The following is a 19,004-nucleotide window of genomic DNA, read 5'->3' as shown; positions in this document are numbered from 1 at the left end:
ACTCTGGAATGGACTGCCCAGGGAGGTGGTGGAATCACTGTCCCCGGAGGTGCTCAAGGAAAGGTTGAATGTGGCACTTAGTGGCATGGTCTAGTCACATGGTGGTGTTAGCTCATAGGCTGGACTTGATGACCTCAGAGGTCTATTCCAGCCTCCGTAATTCTGTAATTCTGTGATCAAAAAATCAACCACGTTGGAAGAGACCTCCAAGAGCATCCAGTCCAACCTAGCACCCAGCCCTTTCCAATCAACTAGACCATGGCACTAAGTGCCTCAGCCAGGCTTTGCTTCATCACATCCAGGGATGGCAACTGGATTCCAATGCCAATCACTCTCTCTGCCAACAACTTCATCCTAACATCCAGCCTAGACCTCCCCTGGCACAACTTGAGACTGTGTCCCCTTGTTCTGTTGCTGGTTGCCTGACAGAAGAGACTGATCCTCACCTGGCTACAACCTCCCCTCAGGTAGTTGTAGACAGCAATGAGGTCACCCCTGAGCCTTCTCTTCTCCAGGCTAAACAACCCCAGCTCCCTCAGCCTCTCATAAATATTGTGTTTCATTCAGTGGACTTTTCCACTGCACAGACTTTAGGACATGGTTTAAAGATGTGAAATAATTTATTGCAATCATTAAAGGATTCATACAAACTTCTAGGCATTGCTGGGAGTTTACAAATCCATTCAGGCACTAGGATCTCCCAGGCTTGGCAACTTCAGTCCAAAATCCTGCATTTTTGGCTAAGACAACCTTACCTTGAGCAGGACACATGAATGTTTCCTGCTTAAATTCCCAGCATATGGAGTTATTGACTAACCTCTAATTAAAAAACTGATGCACTTGTAGCTGCTTAGCACACGACAGCAAACGTGAGGCTGATGTAAGCTAAATGAAAAAAAAAAGAATAAAATACCCTAAACAAAAAATCCCCAAACGAAAACACAAAACCAGGAACACTCCACAGTTTGCTCGGGTTTCAAAACAGTCTGGAAAAGCAATAGCTTCAAACATGCCAAACTTCCTTTCCATCCCGTCGAGATGTTAGCTGCAGGGGTTTGGGCACTCGCACCTTGAGACCTCTGCATGGGTAAGGAGTCCAGCAGCTTTCTTGTCACATCTGCCCCTGAAGACGAGGACAAGTCGATGGCTCCAGGGGAACTCGGCACCTCTTGCTGCGGCTGGCTCTTAGAGAGTACAACAAGGGTATAGCCAGGGTGCTGCCCGAGCGCTGGGCACGGCAGCGCCTCGCTCCCCAGCGCATCTCCCCGCAACTGGAGGGTGGCACCAGGTCGATGACCTGCTCCGGGACACAGGGCCTGTCCTACCCCGAGCACCGGGACAGCCCGGCAGCGGAACGAGGCCGACGGGACGGAATGGGCAACCCCCTGGGAGGGGGAGAAGTAGAATAAGGAAGGAAAAAGTGACAAGCTGGCTCCCGAGAAGCCCGGCCGTGAGACACGGCGGGCGGAGAGACGGCAGCGGGGCTGCCCAGCCCGGCCGGGCGTGCGGCGGCGCCCCCTGGCGGCCGCGGGCCGTGCGGGAGGCGGCGGTGGCGGTTGTCACATGTCGGAAAGTCCCCGGCTCTGCCGGTGGAAATCCCCGGTGGGGTTTTTTTTGTTGTGTGTTTTTTTTTCTTTCTTTCTTTTTTTTTTCAGCCCGGGCGTTGAAACAGAAAGGGAAAAAAAACAAGAGGCTCAGCTCACCCCTTCATTCCGCAGCGGCGGCGGCGGCGGCGGCAGCAGCTCCGGCGGGGAGGGGGCGGCGGAGAGAAGGGAGCCCCGGCTTAGTGGGGTTTGATGGCTCCCGAGTTCGTCTGCGTCTCACCGCCACAGCCCCGCTGCTGAGCGGGAGTTGCCGGCAGGATCGACCGGAGGAGGAGCTCACCGGCGGAGAGGTGAGCGCCGCTGCGGGCACAGGGAAGGGAGGCGGGCAACGCAGGGCACGGCGGGACGGCCGACCCCCAAATCGGCTTCGTCTCCTCCATCCCGCTTGCAGGAGGGCGCCTCGCCACCAGGAGGCTTTGGCCGCCGCGCCTGGTGGCGTTCGGCCGGCGGCGATCAGCGACCGACCCGAGGGGCGGTGCGTTGTTCACGGAGGGCGCCTGTGGCCGGGCGCTGGAACTGTGCCCTCTGCTGAGCGGCGCCGGCCCGGGTTCGGCGGGCCCCTGGCCCCGCGGGGGCTCGGCAGGCCCCCAGCAGCACGGATCTCTGCTAAGCCAAGCTGCTGGCACACTGCTGTGCTTGCTGTTGGCGCTTGGCGGTGCTGGGAAAGTTTTCATCGTGGTCTTCTGTAAAGCTGGCAGGTGGTGGCAGCGGCTGTCGCTTCCATCTCGCTTCCACCTCGCTTACTCTTGTTGCCAACTGACCAGTAAGTTAGGGAACTAAGCCGTGTAACCACTGTTAATAGGATATAAACCACCCTCGATCTTCATCTTCTTCCTTGGAGATGAGTGGTAATACGCTTAGTTCTGTACCAAGCAGTCAGATAAAGACCTAGGCGCAGCAATCTGCAGGCTCTGAAGGTCTATTAAGCATCTTTATTATAACATTGCCTTGACATTTTTCTGGAAGAGTTTATAATCGCTGATTTTCAGATCGACGACAGAAAATTAGAATAACTTTATAGAGCCACTAGCAGATCTCAGAATGGTATTCATCTTTCCCAAGTCCAGCATCCTACATATTTGGTGTTCAGAAAGGATGCTGTCATAGACAGCTATTTAATCATTGTTTATGTTCTGAGAATTCACAGTCATTGCATGTAAAAAGGTTAGTGCAGCACACAAAAAGCACAGTACAGGGTAAACTAAGTTGTAGCTCAGCTTTCTGTTCTTTAAGTCTCTAGCTCAGGTGGCTATTGAGTTCTGTTTGTTTCATCACATTGTTTTTGGAAATAAGGCTTGCTCAGCTTTTGCCCTGATTAACTTTTAATGACCATAATTAGCTTAGTAATTTCCATATATGGAGGGGAAAGTATTATATTGGATAACCTATTTGCAGTGACTACTTCTCTATAAACTCTGTACTTTTTGTTACTTAAAACTGGAAATAACCATTTCAAGGGTCAATGTTGGTAGTGTGTAATCATGTGTTTAACCTTCATTGATGTGAAAAAATCCCATTGACTCAACTCATTCCTTACACAAGTAAGGAATTCATTATTTTTGGTCATCTCAGAGTGAAGTATAACTGTGGTTATTAAACAGATTAGTAAGAGGTTCTTAAGTCATCCGTACGTTAAATATAGGTTTACATAAATAGCATGTCTGAAATTATATTGGTAGGGGAATGGATGGGAAAATGTCTTGTTTCCATGTTAAGGTTGTATGTTGATGGGAGAATGGTAAGAATATGGCATCTTTACTAGCTGAAGGAAAGCTTTTCTACATGTGGCAGCCCTGAGCCCTGTCCCTAGTGCTCTTACAGGAGCAGAGGAAACACTGTGGTCGTGACATTGCTCTGGCTGAGCACAGAGGACTTTGCAGCAGCTCATGTTTCACCTGTCTCTGTTTAGGGCTTGACAGGATGTCCACTGAAGCATTCCATCAGTTGATTCTCGGAGATACTATTGAGGGCAGCTTTTGGTAGCTGGAGTTTGAGATCCTCTCTTAGCCATGGCAGAGTCATTTCCAGAGGTCTGAGTGGTTGGAGGTGGATGCCAATACAGTTCCTGGTGAAGTGAGTAGTGCAGTTGGCTCCTGGCAGGAAAAAGGCTTGTTGAAGTCCTTTTGTGCAAGAGGAGTCTTCTAGGATGCAAGACCTGGGAATGCCTTGCTGGTCAGTCTCTAACACTGTAGTCCTTCTTCCTCCATCTGGCCCTTTAGACTCCCATCTCCATAAGAAAATTTACAAAGAGTTGCATAAACCATTTTTCAGTTGCTTCTTGTCTCCTTGCACTTGGCAAGGCATATATCCATATATATTGATATATACTTGTGGCTTGATATTTGTCCCCAGATTCATGGTCAGAGTGGTTGTCTGTTCTGATGTGACCAGCTGTGTTTTAAGTGTTAGGCATCCAGATCTGTATTTGTCTTAGTAGAAATTTTGCTTTGTTTTTAAACCAAGCAGTCATGTACATGGACAGCATAGAGAGCCTCTCTGTGTGAAAACAGGTTGTTGGTGATGTTACTGTAGAGCATGGGAGCTTTGAGGGATGTGGCTACATTTGGCTCTAGCTAACCACAAAATTAGCTTGCTATGAATAAGTATTTCAGGGAGTGTAGACAGTTTGAGATGATGGGGTTTTGTTTTTGTTCTCCCTGCTGTAGCCTGTGAGGCCAGTTACTGCAGAGAAGGATGAGGGACAGCAAAAATTACATGTCCCACTGTGGAAAAATATTGGGGTTTTTGAGCCAAGTGGAAACACTTCTTCATCTGTGTTGACTTACCGCTGAGTAATAGCAGCACTGCAGCCTGCACCCTTACACACAGCACGGGCACCTCTGTCTAGTAGCTCTGCTGCTCACAATATGTAAGGAGCCTCAAGAAAAATAACTTAAGTTTGTCCTTGAGTACTTGCTCTGCAACACATTCCTCATTTGCCATCTTTGGTCACAGTAAGTATGGGACAGATACTAGCACAGCATGTGATTCTTTGGGATCTTTTTGTACTCTGCCAGGCATCACTTCTCAGAATGTACAGGCTGAGGAAATCTGAAATGGTCATTATCTGCTTTTTTTGGCATATCATCAAAACGAGAGCTTGAAACGTGCTGGAAGTTCAGCAAGTTCATATGGGATTACTCTGTGCAATTATCACTTAGTCAGTTTTCCAGGATAATTTTCCCTTCCCTTGATCTTGCCTTCTTTTATCCTTACTTTGATTTAAATGCCTTTTTTTTTTCCTTTTGAATGGTGATGTAATTTCCTTAGTTATGAATGAGTTCTCTTTAATATCACTGTAAGTGATTGCAGCATATATTTGGAATAATATGATCGGTGCCTGGATCTGAGTAATGAAGAAAAGCTGGTGGGTATCAGCTTTGAAAACCATCCTCTGTATGTAAGGCTCAGTGGACTGCATCCACCTTGTGCTCATTTCAGACAAAAGTGCAGCCAGAATCCCAACCCTGAAAGTGCCTTCACAACCTCTGCAAAAGTGATAGCAGTACGATGCAGGGATGCTAGCATGCTAACAAAGGGGTCCTTCTTCATTTCAGATGTCTGATATCGGTACGATGCAGGGATGCTAGCATGCTAACAAAGGGGTCCTTCTTCATTTCAGATGTCTTCTCGAAACATGGCTGGCCAACACATCCTTCCTCAAGCTTTGTATCAGAGCAATATGCTGAAAGCCATGAAGATTAGAGAGAGGACTCCTGAAGATCTGGTCAGACCGCCCAGTGGAATAATCCACCACTTCAGGACTATGCACAGATACACTATAGAAATGTTCAGAATGTGCCAGTTTTGCCCTCAGTTTCGAGAAACACTTCAGAAGGCCCTGACTGACCAAGCCACCCAGACATCACTGGAGCACCAGAGGAAGCTCAACTGGTGCATGGAAGTACGGAAACTGGTCCCTTTGAAGACCAATGGTAAGTTATGGCAAACTTTTGCACTCGTGTTACGATGGGTAATGCAAATGTAGCACCTCTATTAATAGCATCTGAGTTCATGTTACTGAAACAGAAGCACATGGCTTAAAAAAGAAGTGGTGCCTTTTAATCTTAGGTTTGTAAACTAATATCCTTTCCACTTGATGTACTCTCCTGAGGCTGTAGCGGACCCCTGCCTGTATCACAGTGTGATGAATAACCTGAAAATTTCAGAGATCTTTTCATAGCATCAGTAACCTGTGGCATGTCAGGGTAAAATACCAGGCAGGAAACTTGACTTGCATCCCATTACTCTTCTGTGAATCCAGCTCTGCTACATGTCAGCTTCCTCGGTGGAAGTGCCGAGCGGGCATTAATGCCAGGCAAGAGGAGACTTCAGATGCTCTGAGTGTTGGGGATAAGTTCCCGTGTATATATAGCAGAAGTAAATACCCTGCCACTGTAGCTGGCAGGCAATGGTGACCCGCTGACCCAGCTTTAACAGCAGTGCCGGCAGGAGCATCCTGGATGTGGAGGCTCTGAGAACCTGCCCTTGCTGGCCCTGGAATAAGTGCCCTACACTTGGCAGGCTCTTGCCTTCCCTCAGGGCTCACCAGTAACTCCCGTGTGGGTGAGTGACAGGTGCCTTTGTGCAGCACAAAGTTTGCAGTGGCCTTTTCTTTCAAGGGTCAGTGCTGGGTTTAGGACTGGGCTTTTGGGCTGCTTTGTGTGTATTACATCAAGTGCTGTAAATTAAAAAGCACAGCGGTAGTGCAGAGATTTCCTGAACAGGTTGTGTGTCCAGAGCATAGAGCAGGAAATTTTTGCACATGACTGTAAGAGTGGCTGGCCATTTCATGCTCAGTGGAGGAATGATTTGCTAATGGCTATGACTTATGGTCATGCAGCAGCAAACTTGGACTCAGGATTCCCTACAGCACAGATTGCTCCAAACCAAGAAGGTAGACTGAAGACTCCAAGAGCATGGAAAATACATATTATTTGTTCAAGAAACTGGTGTCAGTGGTTACAGAAACACTGAGTGTGGTGGACGTGCAGCCTCATTAGAGTTTTGATATTGTGTTCAGTGGATGTTTCTTTTCATATGTGTCTTTGTCTTCCTAGTCCACGTTTTTCCCATCATGAGTCCTACTGTGTTTCTCAGTGTGATTGTACACAGCCATGTTGTGCAAAAGCCATAAAAATAGAACCACTGCACCAATCTAGAAGAGCCTGAGCCTCATGTGCATCTCTGTAATTGTCATAGAGGTGCTGACCTTCTGGTGGGCTTTCGTGGACTGCCTCCAAGCTGATGTGAAATTCTGAAGACTGTAATTAGGCTGTGCATGTTGATTGTGTGATCTTGAATCCTGTGAAGGTCTGGAATCGGAGCTAGGGCAGGCAGTGCTTTGCTCATACTAGGAAGGCAACATCACTCCAAGTGCTGCATTTTAAAAACTTCACACTGAGAGATGCACTCTAACAGATTTACTAAGAAAATGGTCAGTGTGTGTAGTAGTTGCCCCAGGACAAAAAGCAACGCTTTTGGGATCCATCTCCTGTGTATACAAATCCTGCAGGGATTTACTTTTGTTGCTGATAGTTCTGTACTCCGTAGCTGTAACCTCTTCATTGTGGCCTCATTGGTATCCAGTGTTACAAAGCAGAACAGTCTGTGGACTGGCAACCCATCCATCAGCAGGTGTATCAACATACAAGATGCTGACGTATTAGAGCACATTGAGGAAAAGCCAAACAAGAGATCAGTTTGTGGTCCTCATGTACCCTGCGCAGCCAATAAACTCAGCTTCAGTTCAGTGCTTCAGGGTCATTAAGTGCAGGAGTAGGAGTGGCTTCAGCAACCTGTGGTTTATGCATAGTTGCAGCAAGGGACCTTTGCAGGAGAGAGAATGTAGACTGCACTGAAGGAGAGGATCTTTCAAAGAAGGGATAGAAGCCTGAAGAAGCCCTGTATTGTCCCAGAAAATAACATGTAGGTTGTTTGTTGTGTTTTCTTTCATGAGGCATAGGAAGTTCGATGTAAACATGAGGAGGAATTTTTTTTTGCTGTGAGGGTGACAGAACACTGAGCAGGCTGCCCGGGGTGGGGGCTGTGGAGTCTCTCTCTGGAGATATTCAAGGCTTGCCTGGATGCATTCCTGTGTGATCCAATGCTCTGGCAGGAGCATTGGACTAGATGATTTTGTGAGATCCCTTCCAGTCCCAGACATTCTGTGATTCTGTGATTCTCTTCCATGTGGCATGAAGAATCTTTTTAAAGGCATTTAACTGCTTAGAATGTTTTAAAAAGCATTCAGTTGCTTAACCAACAGATGTGGGAGGAAGATATTAGTTCTTTCAGTCAACAGTCGGCATTCTTCAGAAGGTTCTGGCAATTTTTTATTATGAAGGGTGTAATTGTTGAAAACAGAGGAAGTATCTCCTGTGGGATCTTTCAATGTGTATTTCATCTAATATGTATATGAGTTTGTGGAGTGTTGGGGTGTTTTTTAATTAAAAAAAAGCCAGTTTGAGTCTTTTCAGACAGGCAAATGGTGAATATAAGGAAAGCAGTAGGAGGTATAAAAACTGAAAGTGGGTTTTTTTTGTTGTTGTTGCTTGGTTCTGTGGTTGTTTTGTGTTGTGTTTTGGTTTGTTTTAATTAAAATTCCAGCACCTATTGGCTGTGCAGATTTCAGTTGTATAATGAATCGACATTCATTCCAGCTCAACCCAACCACACCCCCTGGGAAAGTCCAAGGGAGGCTTCGCTGCTCAGCCCCGAACGCTGCAGAACAAAAAGTACAACTGTTGCTCAATTGCTAGTCAAACGTGTAGGGGAATTCCAAGTGCTGTGTAAGGAATTTTGGGCAGCGCTTCTCAAAGAACTGAAAGTGAGCTCTCAGAGAGAAGGGGGGGGGGGAGGGAAAGTCTTATCTTTGTTCTAGATTTTGCAAAGCAAAAATTTTAATGGGATTAACATGTCATCTTTCATGGTCAGGAGGAAATGCAGTCACTTTTTCTGTCTTCTATTTTTCTATCTTATGTTTTTCTGTGTTCTATTTTTCTTTCTTCTATTTTTCTGTCACTCCCTGAATTTTGAGCTCAAGTAAGCAGCCTGCAGACCTTCAAGTGTGCTTTGCAAGACAGCATTCAGAAACCTGAAGGCTTTGACAGCAACTTAATATGCACTGAGACCAATTCAATTTATAAAGTGTTATGTAGACTTCAAATAATAGTTTGTTTTTTTTTTTCCAGGATCTGGGGTCTGTTGTAGTTTTTTCATTAAAAAAAAGTTTCCCAAGTGGTCACAGATCATAGAATCAACCAGGTGTAATTGAGTTGATAATGCATGTAGGAAACTGTGTTTAAGCTTTTCATCTGGATTCTTTGGGTGGGGTTTTCTTCCACATGAGAAAAGTGTAGTAGATTTACTATGGCTGATACCCTCTAATCCAAGGAAATTGCTGTGGCTTCTTAGCAGTGGGTGAATTTGTTTACCACTGTACTAAACACTGGACCAATTTTTTTAATCTGAGAATGTGACAGTAATAATTCTTGATGTCTCCCTTTCAGAGAAGACATTCTGCTTTGGAGAAGCTAGCTAGAGATACAATTTGAAACCCAGCCATAGGCATATTTTGTCACACCTTTTAAGTTAGTTAAGTCGTCTAATTCTCATTTTCTTCCCCTCTGAAACTGCAGAATATCACATTCCTTCCTACCTGTAAAGAAGACTTTTTCAGTGCAAGGATGGTGTCTTAAATGAAAACCAAACAATAGTGGCTTTCATTTATTTAGTTTTATTTAGAGAGTTATTTTTTGAAACACAAAATTAAAGTATTTAACAGTCCAGCATGCTCTCAGTTCTGAGAGGAAAGCAAGGAATGTCCCTGTGATGACTTTACATAAAACATCTATTCTTCCCTTTTTGTCTTTTTTTTTTAATTACAATTTCTCCATCAATCACAGCCAAGTGCTAAGCATTTCAATGCAGTGCTTGTCAGGCTTGGAGTTACTGTAACATTCTCTTAGTGATTTCTATTATCTCTCCTCTGTGCCACCAGGTGTATATTTGTATAAAGCACTGATGAGGAAATTTCCATGTCCTCTTGTAATTGTAGCATGACTTTGTTGTGTTTAAAGACTACTTCAACTCTGTTTCACATTTAGAGTTGAACCCAACATTTAGTTCATTATGTCAATGAAAGTTAGGTAAAATCTGTAAGAGGCACTGCTGAGTGACAGCTTAATGCTAAGCAGCGAAGGGACCAAACCAATGTAGAGGAGACTTTCTTCCTTTTGGAATATGCATAGGCACAGCATAATTCTAGCTATGGTCTCCTTGTTAAAACCCTTCTATCTGAGGCCTAAAAGAGATGCACAGGGAGCATGCATAGGCACAGCATAATTCTAGCTATGGTCTCCTTGTTAAAACCCTTGTATCTGAGACCTAGAAGAGATGCACAGGGAGCATGCATAGGCACAGCATAATTCTAGCTATGGTCTCCTTGTTAAAACCCTTGTGTCTGAGACCTAGAAGAGATGCACAGGGAGCATGCATAGGCACAGCATAATTCTAGCTATGGTCTCCTTGTTAAAACCCTTGTGTCTGAGACCTAGAAGAGATGCACAGGGAGCATGCATAGGCACAGCATAATTCTAGCTATGGTCTCCTTGTTAAAACCCTTCTATCTGAGGCCTAAAAGAGATGCACAGGGAGCATGCATAGGCACAGCATAATTCTAGCTATGGTCTCCTTGTTAAAACACTTGTGTCTGAGACCCAGAAGAGATGCGCAGGGAGCATGCATAGGCACAGCATAATTCTAGCTATGGTCTCCTTGTTAAAACCCTTGTGTCTGAGACCTAGAAGAGATGCGCAGGGAGCATGCATAGGCACAGCATAATTTTATGTCTCAGGGGCTTGTAGAGTTTTAGTTAGCCATTTAAAAATAATGCTCTTTTTTGTTTGTTTTTGCAGGTGATGGAAATTGCCTTTTGCATGCTGCGTCGCAGTACATGTGGGGTATCGAAGACATTGACCTGGTCCTAAGAAGAACGTTGTTCAGTGCGCTCAGGGAGGTTGACACACGGAACTTCAAGCTCCGCTGGCAGCGGGAAGCGATGAAATCCCAGGAGTTTGTGGAGACAGGACTGCAGTATGACACCCGGGTAAGGTGGCCTGAGGGAACAGTGCTGGTTTTGCAGTATTCGTCTGGGTTGCCTTTGCTGTTTTCATTTGGGTTTTGACTTAACAGACTCCACTGTTAGTGGAGAGCAGAAGCAGTCTTCCTTCAGAGGAAATGGGAAAATGGGATCATTTTGAGCATTGCTGTGCTGCAGTTGGCTCCTGACCTCTCTGTCTTTGAACCGTTGCTGATGGATGTTTCTTTCCTCAGAACTGGGAGGAGGAGTGGGAATATCTCATTGAAATGACCTCCCCAGAAACATCTGGTGCTCGAAATAGACTTCCATACAATGCACTGGAAGAAATCCACATCTTCATCCTTGCCAACATCCTCAGAAGGCCAGTCATTGTCCTTGCAGGTGAGTTGCCTAGCCAGTCGTCTCACCACATTCTCTGTGCTGTGTTAGTAATTCCTTCAATAATTGTTTGCAGGTAGATGCTTTCAGAACAGGGTGTTTTCAGCAACTGTTCTAAATCATTCAGAATATGTTTTCCCTTGCCTGTATCACATATGTATTTATTTGTCTTTTTCTTCCTTATGCAGATAAAGTGGTGCGAAGCTTGGAGTCAGGATCCAGTTTTGCTCCTCTGAACGTTGGTGGTATTTATTTGCCTCTCCTTTGGCCATCTGAAGAATGCTACAGATACCCAATTGTGCTTGGCTATGACAACATGCATTTTACACCACTAGTGACCCTGAAGGACAGTGGGCCAGGTATTTTTCCAGTACCTCATTTGGTATTTGTGTAGCTTCATCAATATCATCATGCAGATAAAGCATTTAAAATACATTCTGGTTTAGATTTGCATTGCTAAAGTGAAAATAAATGTAAAATATTCTTTTGGAGTGTGTTTTTAGAAGGTGAGCTTTGTAACCCTAAATAGAAATAGATTACCTTCAAGATGCTGTTTGAAAGTAGCATACCACTGACTTGCAGAGTGTAATCAAAGGGTAGCTCTGCTGCGTTGTATTCTTTCCTCCTACCCGCACCTCATCATAGGGGAGGTTTTGAGTAGCATAGCCTCACGGCAGTGTACCATTGCTTGGCAGGGATAATGAAATACATGCTTTGCCATTTTGATGTGTCTCTTCTGAATGGATAGGAGTTCTCTAGGTTCAGATTAAGGCATCATGCCACAGGAAGGTATAACAAGATCACATCAACAGTGCTGCCCACACTGAGAAGAAAATTCTTATGGGGCACATTCAAACTCCTGTGAGATGTGACTAGGTTTGTGGTGCAGAAGTGTCTGTGTCTGCCCTCAGTAACAATGTTTAGAAACTGGTTGCTGGGGCCAGCTGTTCTCTGTCTCTGAATTTCAGCTGTAGTGGTGACATCTCATTGTGTTGCACCTTGTGGTTAGTCATGCCTGGTAAAATGTATATATATGCCAATCTGTCTTGTTTCCCCACAGAAATCCGGGCTGTCCCTCTGGTCACCAGTGAACGGGGCAGATTTGAGGATTTGAGTGTGCACTTTCTGACAGATGCAGAGGAGAGAGATAAAGAGCAGCTGCTAAAGGACTATTTGATAGTGATACAAATTCCAGTGCAAGGCTGGGATCATGGCACAACTCATATGATTAATGCTGCAAAGTGAGTGTTATTTCTGTTTCCCTAAAGTTATCATGTTTTTAATGGTGGGACATGCTGGGAAGCCCCATGTGATCCTTCAGTCTTTCCTTCCTTCCATTGTAGCACACATTTATCCTATGAAATATGAAACCTTTGCATTACTGTTGACATGCTTTGAAGTGATATGTGCTCAGACCAGTCTCAAATTTAAATACAAAATTGTCTTCAGACTTAGCATACTGAAACCACTATTTTAGAAGAGTAAACCTGATGGATTAGTTTTGCTGACTTTTAGATTACACAGGAGAGTGACTGAAAAGTAGTTAAACCCAGAAACTAGTTAGACAGAAGTCTTGGGCTTTATGTAAGGGTACATTGCATAAAGGTGTCCTTTTGACTGCCTTAAGGAAAGTACTTGGTGATACCTTCTTGGCACAGATGCCTTGACACCCTTAGCTGTTGTGGTGCAGCAGTTGACAGGAAGCTGTGGCTTGTGGAGGAACCAGTGTCTGCATCCATTCATCCCCCTGACAGTCGAGCACTGGTAACGTGTGGGAGGCAGCTGGTGGCACCTATTGTCTACTTGCATTTAGGAGATGCTGGCAGCAGTGTCCAACAGCCCCTTCATGAGTGTCAGAGGGAAGAGACTCCCTGTATCTTCTCTCTTCTTCCATTGCCACACAGGGAGGTGTCCTTATGGTGTTAGGTCATCCTGATTTAAGAGCCTTGAAAATTGACGTCCTCCTTCTCAGACGACATTGAGCTTGCTAGTCCCTCTGCATGGATCTGTTCTGGAATAGTACCAGTAATGGTAGCTCTTCATCCTGCCAACTGTGGCATGGAGAAGCTCCAGTGTGGGCTTTCTGCTCAGGGCAGAGTAGGTGTGGTGTGATGTATGCTACACACATAGCACTAAAATACTGTAGCTTGTTTGAAGAATTCCACTGATAGATAAAAGCCAAACAGGGCAAAACTGGGAATGAATTTCATGATAAACTGTATTGTGAAATGCTAAGCCCACTGTAGGAAAGGCTTGTTATTAGTGGGGGCTGGTGAAGAAGGACTCCACTCTAACATCTGCTCAGATGAGCACTGGTCTTCAGAGAATGTGGGGGACGTTTCACTTCTGAGAGGTTATCCATATTCTTTGAGCAAACAGCTCTCAAACAGAAAACCCTCCCCTAGAATATCCTTTTAAGAATACTTCTGTTTAGCATTGTGCCAGACCATTTCTTTAGATGTGAAAGTCTCCATTTGACATCACTGAACACCTGCTTTTAAAATTATTTCCCTTTTCAGCTGGGGTTTAACATCCTGGATCTTCTAGCTGAGTAATATGGATATGCATTAAATCTGCATTTCCTCCCCACACTGCTTGTATTTGTCTCCACCTCCACCATCTCATCTGCCTTTTCAAAGCACTGATGCAATCTTCTCTTTTTTGGCTGTCAGGTTAGATGAAGGCAACCTACCCAAGGAAATAAACCTTGTGGAAGACTACTTTCAGCTGGTACAGCATGAGTACAAGAAGTGGCAGGAAAATGCTGAACCTGCTAGAAGAGAGATCTGCTCCAGGAACAAACAGGAACTGTCTCTTTCCCAGCTCTCCCTTTTACAGGTGAAATGTGAAACTCCAAATTGCCCTTTCTACATGTCTGTGAACACCCAGCCCTACTGCCATGAATGCTTTGAGCGAAGGTCTCAAGGGAGCAAAGGAAGAAAGCAGACCTCCAAAACAGTCCCTGAGAAACTGAAGGCCTCTGAGTCAGGCTCCTCCCCGCAGGATGTCCGTGAACCTGGGGGATGGATACCTGAAGGGCCTGTGACAGGGCCTCGCTCTGCACCTCCAACTGCTCCAAGTCTTTTCCTCTACAGTGAGACCACAGCCATGAAATGCAGGACACCAGACTGCCCCTTTACATTGAATGTACAACATAATGGGCTTTGTGAACGTTGCTACAATGCCAGGCAGCTTGGTGCTTGCAACACCTTGGATGACCAGAGAGGTTTGGACTACGCCATGTGCAAAGTGTGCCATCAGAAGGCCAACAGGACTTTCAATGGCATATGCAGCACTTGCTTCAAAAGGTCTACAGAGCACTCCTCCAGTGGAAGCCCTGCTTTCCTGCCCACGTGCCACCAGAGATCGACATCTGACCCCTCCCAGATATTGCAGAGCCTCCTGCAGCACTCCTGCCATCAGACTCCCAACAACTGCAACAAGGACCCCCTGCAGCCAGTGCTGCCTCCCGAGGAGAGGAGGGCAGGTAACCTCTGCAGGAAACCTGGCTGCAAATTTTTTGGGACATCACAAAATGAAGGCTTTTGCACGCTGTGTTTCTTTGAGTACAGGGAAAACCAAGGTAATTGGAAACGGGGGTGAGCTTGGGCACGTTCTGGCTGCAGAGCAGCCTCCTTGAGCACTGGGTGCTGAAAGGGCAGGGGGTGATGGAACCAATGCGGAGCAGAAGTAGCAGTGTCAGGAGAGGTGCTTTTTTGGCCGTTATCCTGCAAAGGCACACATGAAAGTAGTGTGAGAAATCTGAGATCTCATGAAAAGCTTCCCACTGGCTTGCAGGGAAGCAAAACTAGCTCAAGATGGGCTTTCACCCCTCCCCCACTGTCCACCGCAGTCATGGTTTGGTAAGAATGCCCTTCACAGCTAGACAAGTTGTAAGGATAAGTGAGGGAAATGCTATTGTATTGATATTACTGAAAACCAGTTAAGTTAGCAAGGCTTTTCAAAAGCTTGAGATGATTTTGAAGATCTGAATCCCTCCTGGATGTAACAGGCATAACTCTGGGGAAACTACCTGAGTCTCCTCCTTGAGCAGATCAAGTAGAAGTTGGCTGTAGATAAGGTGCTTGTATTTTGGAGTAACTTAGGAGTATAATGTTATAATCTGCCTTGAAATCTTTCTTGGTAATGTCATGTGTGTGCATGCATGTGTGTGTTTAAAGGCAGGCTTTCAGAAGAGTAACAGTCTGTGAATAAATCACAGCATGAAATCTTCCATCTCTCAAGCTGCTGCCTTGTTGAACAGGCAAAGAGCCCTTGGGTGTGGAGGGTGAAAGGTCCCTGTAAGAGAGTTATTGCTGATGAGTGTGGCAATGCTGTGCTTTCCACATAGTTTGAGATTAAGGAACTTCTATGTCAGCTTGCAATAGCTTCTTTTCCAGCATTGTTCAGAATGAAAACGTTTTCCTTCCCATTGTGGAATATATAAGGCCTCTTCATGAGACTAGGAGTTGTAAGACACTTTTTCCTATTGAGCTCTGCACTTCCATTATCCCATGCACCTGAAACGGAGAGAGCCAAAAGGGAAGTGTCAGATGATATGCTGATGTCAAAGGTGAAATTACTCTCAGCTTCAGTGGGATCTAGTTTTCCAGCTGAGGGCAAGTTTTTTTCAGATCAGCTATTTCAGAAACTTCTAATATGAAAACCAGGCTATTTTAGCTTAGTGACGTGGAGGAAAGTGCATCAGCTAGAAACCTCAGGATTGTCCAAAACCTATGTTTGAGGCCAGTAGATAGTTTGGATTTTTTTTCCTGAACTTTTGCCCTTTAAACTGGGGAGATTCTGTAGTTGCATCGAGTTGTCAGACTGATTGGGCAATACCAAACTCCTGTCCTTACTTTGCGTTACAGACAGTGCTTTGCTACGCCACCAAAGAAGATCTCAGAAGAAATCCTCAGCGGCAGGTCAGCCAGGGAGCTCTGCTGCCACCTTCCGTAACACTGTGTCCTGCCAGCGGCGTGACTGCGGCACCCTGGGCAGCACAATGCTCGAGGGGTACTGCCAGAACTGCTTCATTAAAGCCCAGAACCAGCGGTTTCAGGAAGCCAGGAGGACAGAAGAACAGCTGGTGAGACAGACAGAAGTAAGTGTGAACTTCTCAGCATCTTCCTCTTGTTTAGCACTGCACATTTTCCTCTTTTGAGAACGACTGGATGCATAGCAGAACATCCTCAGATGACTGCATCCTAAGTAGCACAGAAAGACAAGCATAGAGCATCTCATAGTTTTTAGCCACTGCAACTGAGCAGCACTCAAGTCATCAAATCCTAGAATTATTTCAGTTGGAAAAGACCCTTAAGATCATCAAGTCCAACTGTAAAATTACCACTGCCAAATCTATGTTGTTCTGTTCAGGGCTGTCATGGCCACGCTCAGTTTTACCTCAGCTGGGGTTTTGCCAGCAGTTATGGTGGAAGTAATTGGAGCAACAGTTGGCTTGTTTGCTGGCTGGGGAGAGGTTATCATTCTTACCCTTAGAGCTAGTCAGGTGGCTACTAGCTGGCTAGTCCACTTCCTGTTGCCATTTTCATTGAGCCCATTACTGACTGGTTTTTTGATTTGGGTTGGTTCTGCTCTTTTATAATTGAGATTCACAAAAGATAAAAATACTCTTTTTTTTCCAAATATATTGCAGAAATTGTGATTTTCTTTATTAAAGCCCAACTTGTCTCTTGGTATTGTACTGAGAAACCTGGGGATGTTTAGTCTGGAGAAGAGGACATCTCATCAGTGTATTGAAATATCTGTGGGGTGGATGTCTCTTTTCCGGTGGTCCTCAGTAATAAGACAAGGAGCAAGGGGTACAAACTGGAACATAGAAGGTTTCATCCCAACATGAGGAGAAACTTCTTTGTAGTAAGGGTGACAGAGCACTGGAACAGGCTGCCCAAAGAGGTTATGAAGTCTCCTTCTCTGGAGACTTTCAAAACTCACCTGGATGCATTCCTGTGCCAACTACCCTAAGGGATCCTAGGTCCCTTCCAACACTCTAAGGTTCTGTGATTCTCAGAAGCAGCATGTGTCTGCATCAACCTGCACTGCTTACCTATGCAAACTATGGGTTGAAAGTAACTGAAAAGCCCCTTCTGCTGCCAGCACAGCAACTGACAATGTGTTTCAATGTTTTTCAAGAGAACAGGACAGCACAGAGATTTGCAGCGAGCTGCCTTCAGTAGCCAGAGGAGACAGTGTGCTGTGGCCTCGTGTAGAAACAACCTGGCCAGCAGGAGTGGTGACCGGTGCTGGGAGTGCCAGAGGCTTCCACCATTGGGAGCTGCCAGGGACCCAGCTGCAGAGGAGCCCCCAAAGCAACGCTGCCGAGCCCCTGCTTGTGATCACTATGGCAATGCCAAGTGCAACGGCTACTGCAATGAATGCTACCAGTTCAAGCAGATCTATGGGTAGCAGAGGAGAACAGTTGGTCAAGAGCAAGAAGGTGATACCAGCAACTTCCTTCACTGAAATGGTGCTATGTGCAAAACACTTAACAGGCCTGGGAGTTGGGGGTGGTGTGGAATATAAGCTGCCTGCTCATTTCCTGTTTATTCCCAAGAACAGGAATAAATGTTGTCTTCCTTTAAACACTGCAAACAAGGACTGCTGAGAAGGGCAAGTTGCCTTCTGCACAGAGCTGTTATTCATGGCTAAGCTTCCACAATGCTGTATTTAATTCTTGGACTTCCCAGGAGGAAGTGTGAAGCATTTCAGCCCCAAACCCTTCCCAGTTCTGCCTCTTTCTCAATAATTTCACTTCTAGGTGAGGAGCTGCAGCTACTGTTGGAGATGCAGGAACTCTTTACGTCGGTGTACATCAGGCAGAGGCAAGTCTTTCCTGAGAGAGATTTGTAGATTGATGGAATGGTTTAGGTTGGAAAAGACAGCCCAGGACAGGCTAATGTGACTGGCAGTTGATGTCTAAAAAAACTTGCTTTGGGTTGCCTGTGCCCTTGCTGGTTTTTCACAGAGCTCACCAAGGCAGTAGCTCTTGCAGTCACTCGAGGTATATTAGTCTGAGCTGCTCTGTGTTTACAGAGCCCTCAGCAAACCAGGACCAGAAAGAAGACCAGCAGCAGTCTGCTCCTTTAAAATGCTTAACCGAACAAGCATTTAGATTCTTTCCCAAATCCTGAGACAGCTGGAAAGACAAGTGATTACAAAAGCAACTTTCATGAGCACATGCATGTGATGGGAAAACCGAATCCTGCCGTTCCTCACTCATATGGAAGGAATTGCCTCCAACAGACAACAACAACAAAAAAAAACCCAGAGCAAAACCAAAGCTTTTGTCTGCAGCTTCAGTTCTGAAAAGAAGAGCTCTCTTCTCTTGCATTGTCCCTGTTGGGAATACATGTGCTGCTGTCTGCACTTCCCCGCTGCCCTGCGTCATCTCTGCCGTGCTTCTTCTGTCCTTAATGCAACTCTTGTCATGCAAACAGCTTGGACCTCGGTAACAGAGTGCTTTAGGGTTGAGATTTTACTCCTGGAGTTCTTGTGTCCACTTCTCAGTCTGCAATGCCTCTTTTTTTTTTAAGTGACCTTGCCTTTACATTGTACTTGGTAATTTCATCTCTCCTTTCACACCTGTTAGGTTTTCAGCATCTGTTTTGCTGCTATGGTTTTAGAGGTGACCCCTCTTTTAAGTTACTTCTTGAGTTTAGAACCTTTTCCTACTTATTATAAATCAGGTTTTAAAAGGAAAAAAAAAAAGTAACTCATGACTTATTTCTGTTTAATGTTATCTATTTTGTGAACCTTAATGTGAACATGTTTTATTAAGATATTTATATTATTTGAAGCAATGCAACTTGAAATTTGCACAACTAGGATTTTTTTTTTTTATTACATGTATATTTACTCTTCTGTTGGAAATTACAAACATAAATGTATAACTGAAAAAA

At 45.2% G+C, this 19,004-nt stretch overlaps 1 protein-coding gene and 1 long non-coding RNA gene across 2 annotated transcripts; one reads left to right on the top strand and one right to left on the bottom strand.

The window, feature by feature from the left end:
• Positions 1–601: 601 nt before the first annotated feature.
• LOC135189222 (uncharacterized) lies at positions 602–1,784 on the bottom strand. Its single transcript, XR_010307975.1, has 2 exons — positions 1,704–1,784; positions 602–1,385 (listed from the first exon to the last, which is right to left on the bottom strand). It is a non-coding gene; the product is annotated as an uncharacterized LOC135189222 (long non-coding RNA).
• Positions 1,785–1,811: 27 nt separating this feature from the next.
• On the top strand, positions 1,812–18,085 carry TNFAIP3 (TNF alpha induced protein 3). Its single transcript, XM_064169351.1, has 9 exons — positions 1,812–1,894; positions 5,227–5,539; positions 10,523–10,713; positions 10,941–11,088; positions 11,274–11,444; positions 12,146–12,326; positions 13,758–14,668; positions 15,957–16,189; positions 17,239–18,085. Exons 2-9 carry the CDS (start codon positions 5,227–5,229, stop codon positions 17,509–17,511), a joined length of 2,421 nt encoding a protein of 806 aa, XP_064025421.1. The 5' UTR covers positions 1,812–1,894; the 3' UTR covers positions 17,512–18,085.
• Positions 18,086–19,004: the final 919 nt, after the last annotated feature.

Source organism: Pogoniulus pusillus, chromosome 31 (genome assembly GCF_015220805.1).
Source record: "Pogoniulus pusillus isolate bPogPus1 chromosome 31, bPogPus1.pri, whole genome shotgun sequence".
Classification (NCBI taxonomy): domain Eukaryota; kingdom Metazoa; phylum Chordata; class Aves; order Piciformes; family Lybiidae; genus Pogoniulus; species Pogoniulus pusillus.
Note: the sequence above shows the minus strand (reverse complement) of the source record. Positions and strands in the feature narration are given on the sequence as shown.

Coding starts and splice junctions, on each gene's coding strand:
- TNFAIP3 (XM_064169351.1), top strand. CDS start 5,227: ATGTCTTCTCGAAACATGGCTGGCCAACACATCCTTCCTCAAGCTTTG. Junction 5,540..10,522: donor GGTCCCTTTGAAGACCAATG/GTAAGTTATGGC, acceptor TTGTTTTTGCAG/GTGATGGAAATTGCCTTTTG. Junction 10,714..10,940: donor GACTGCAGTATGACACCCGG/GTAAGGTGGCCT, acceptor TTCTTTCCTCAG/AACTGGGAGGAGGAGTGGGA.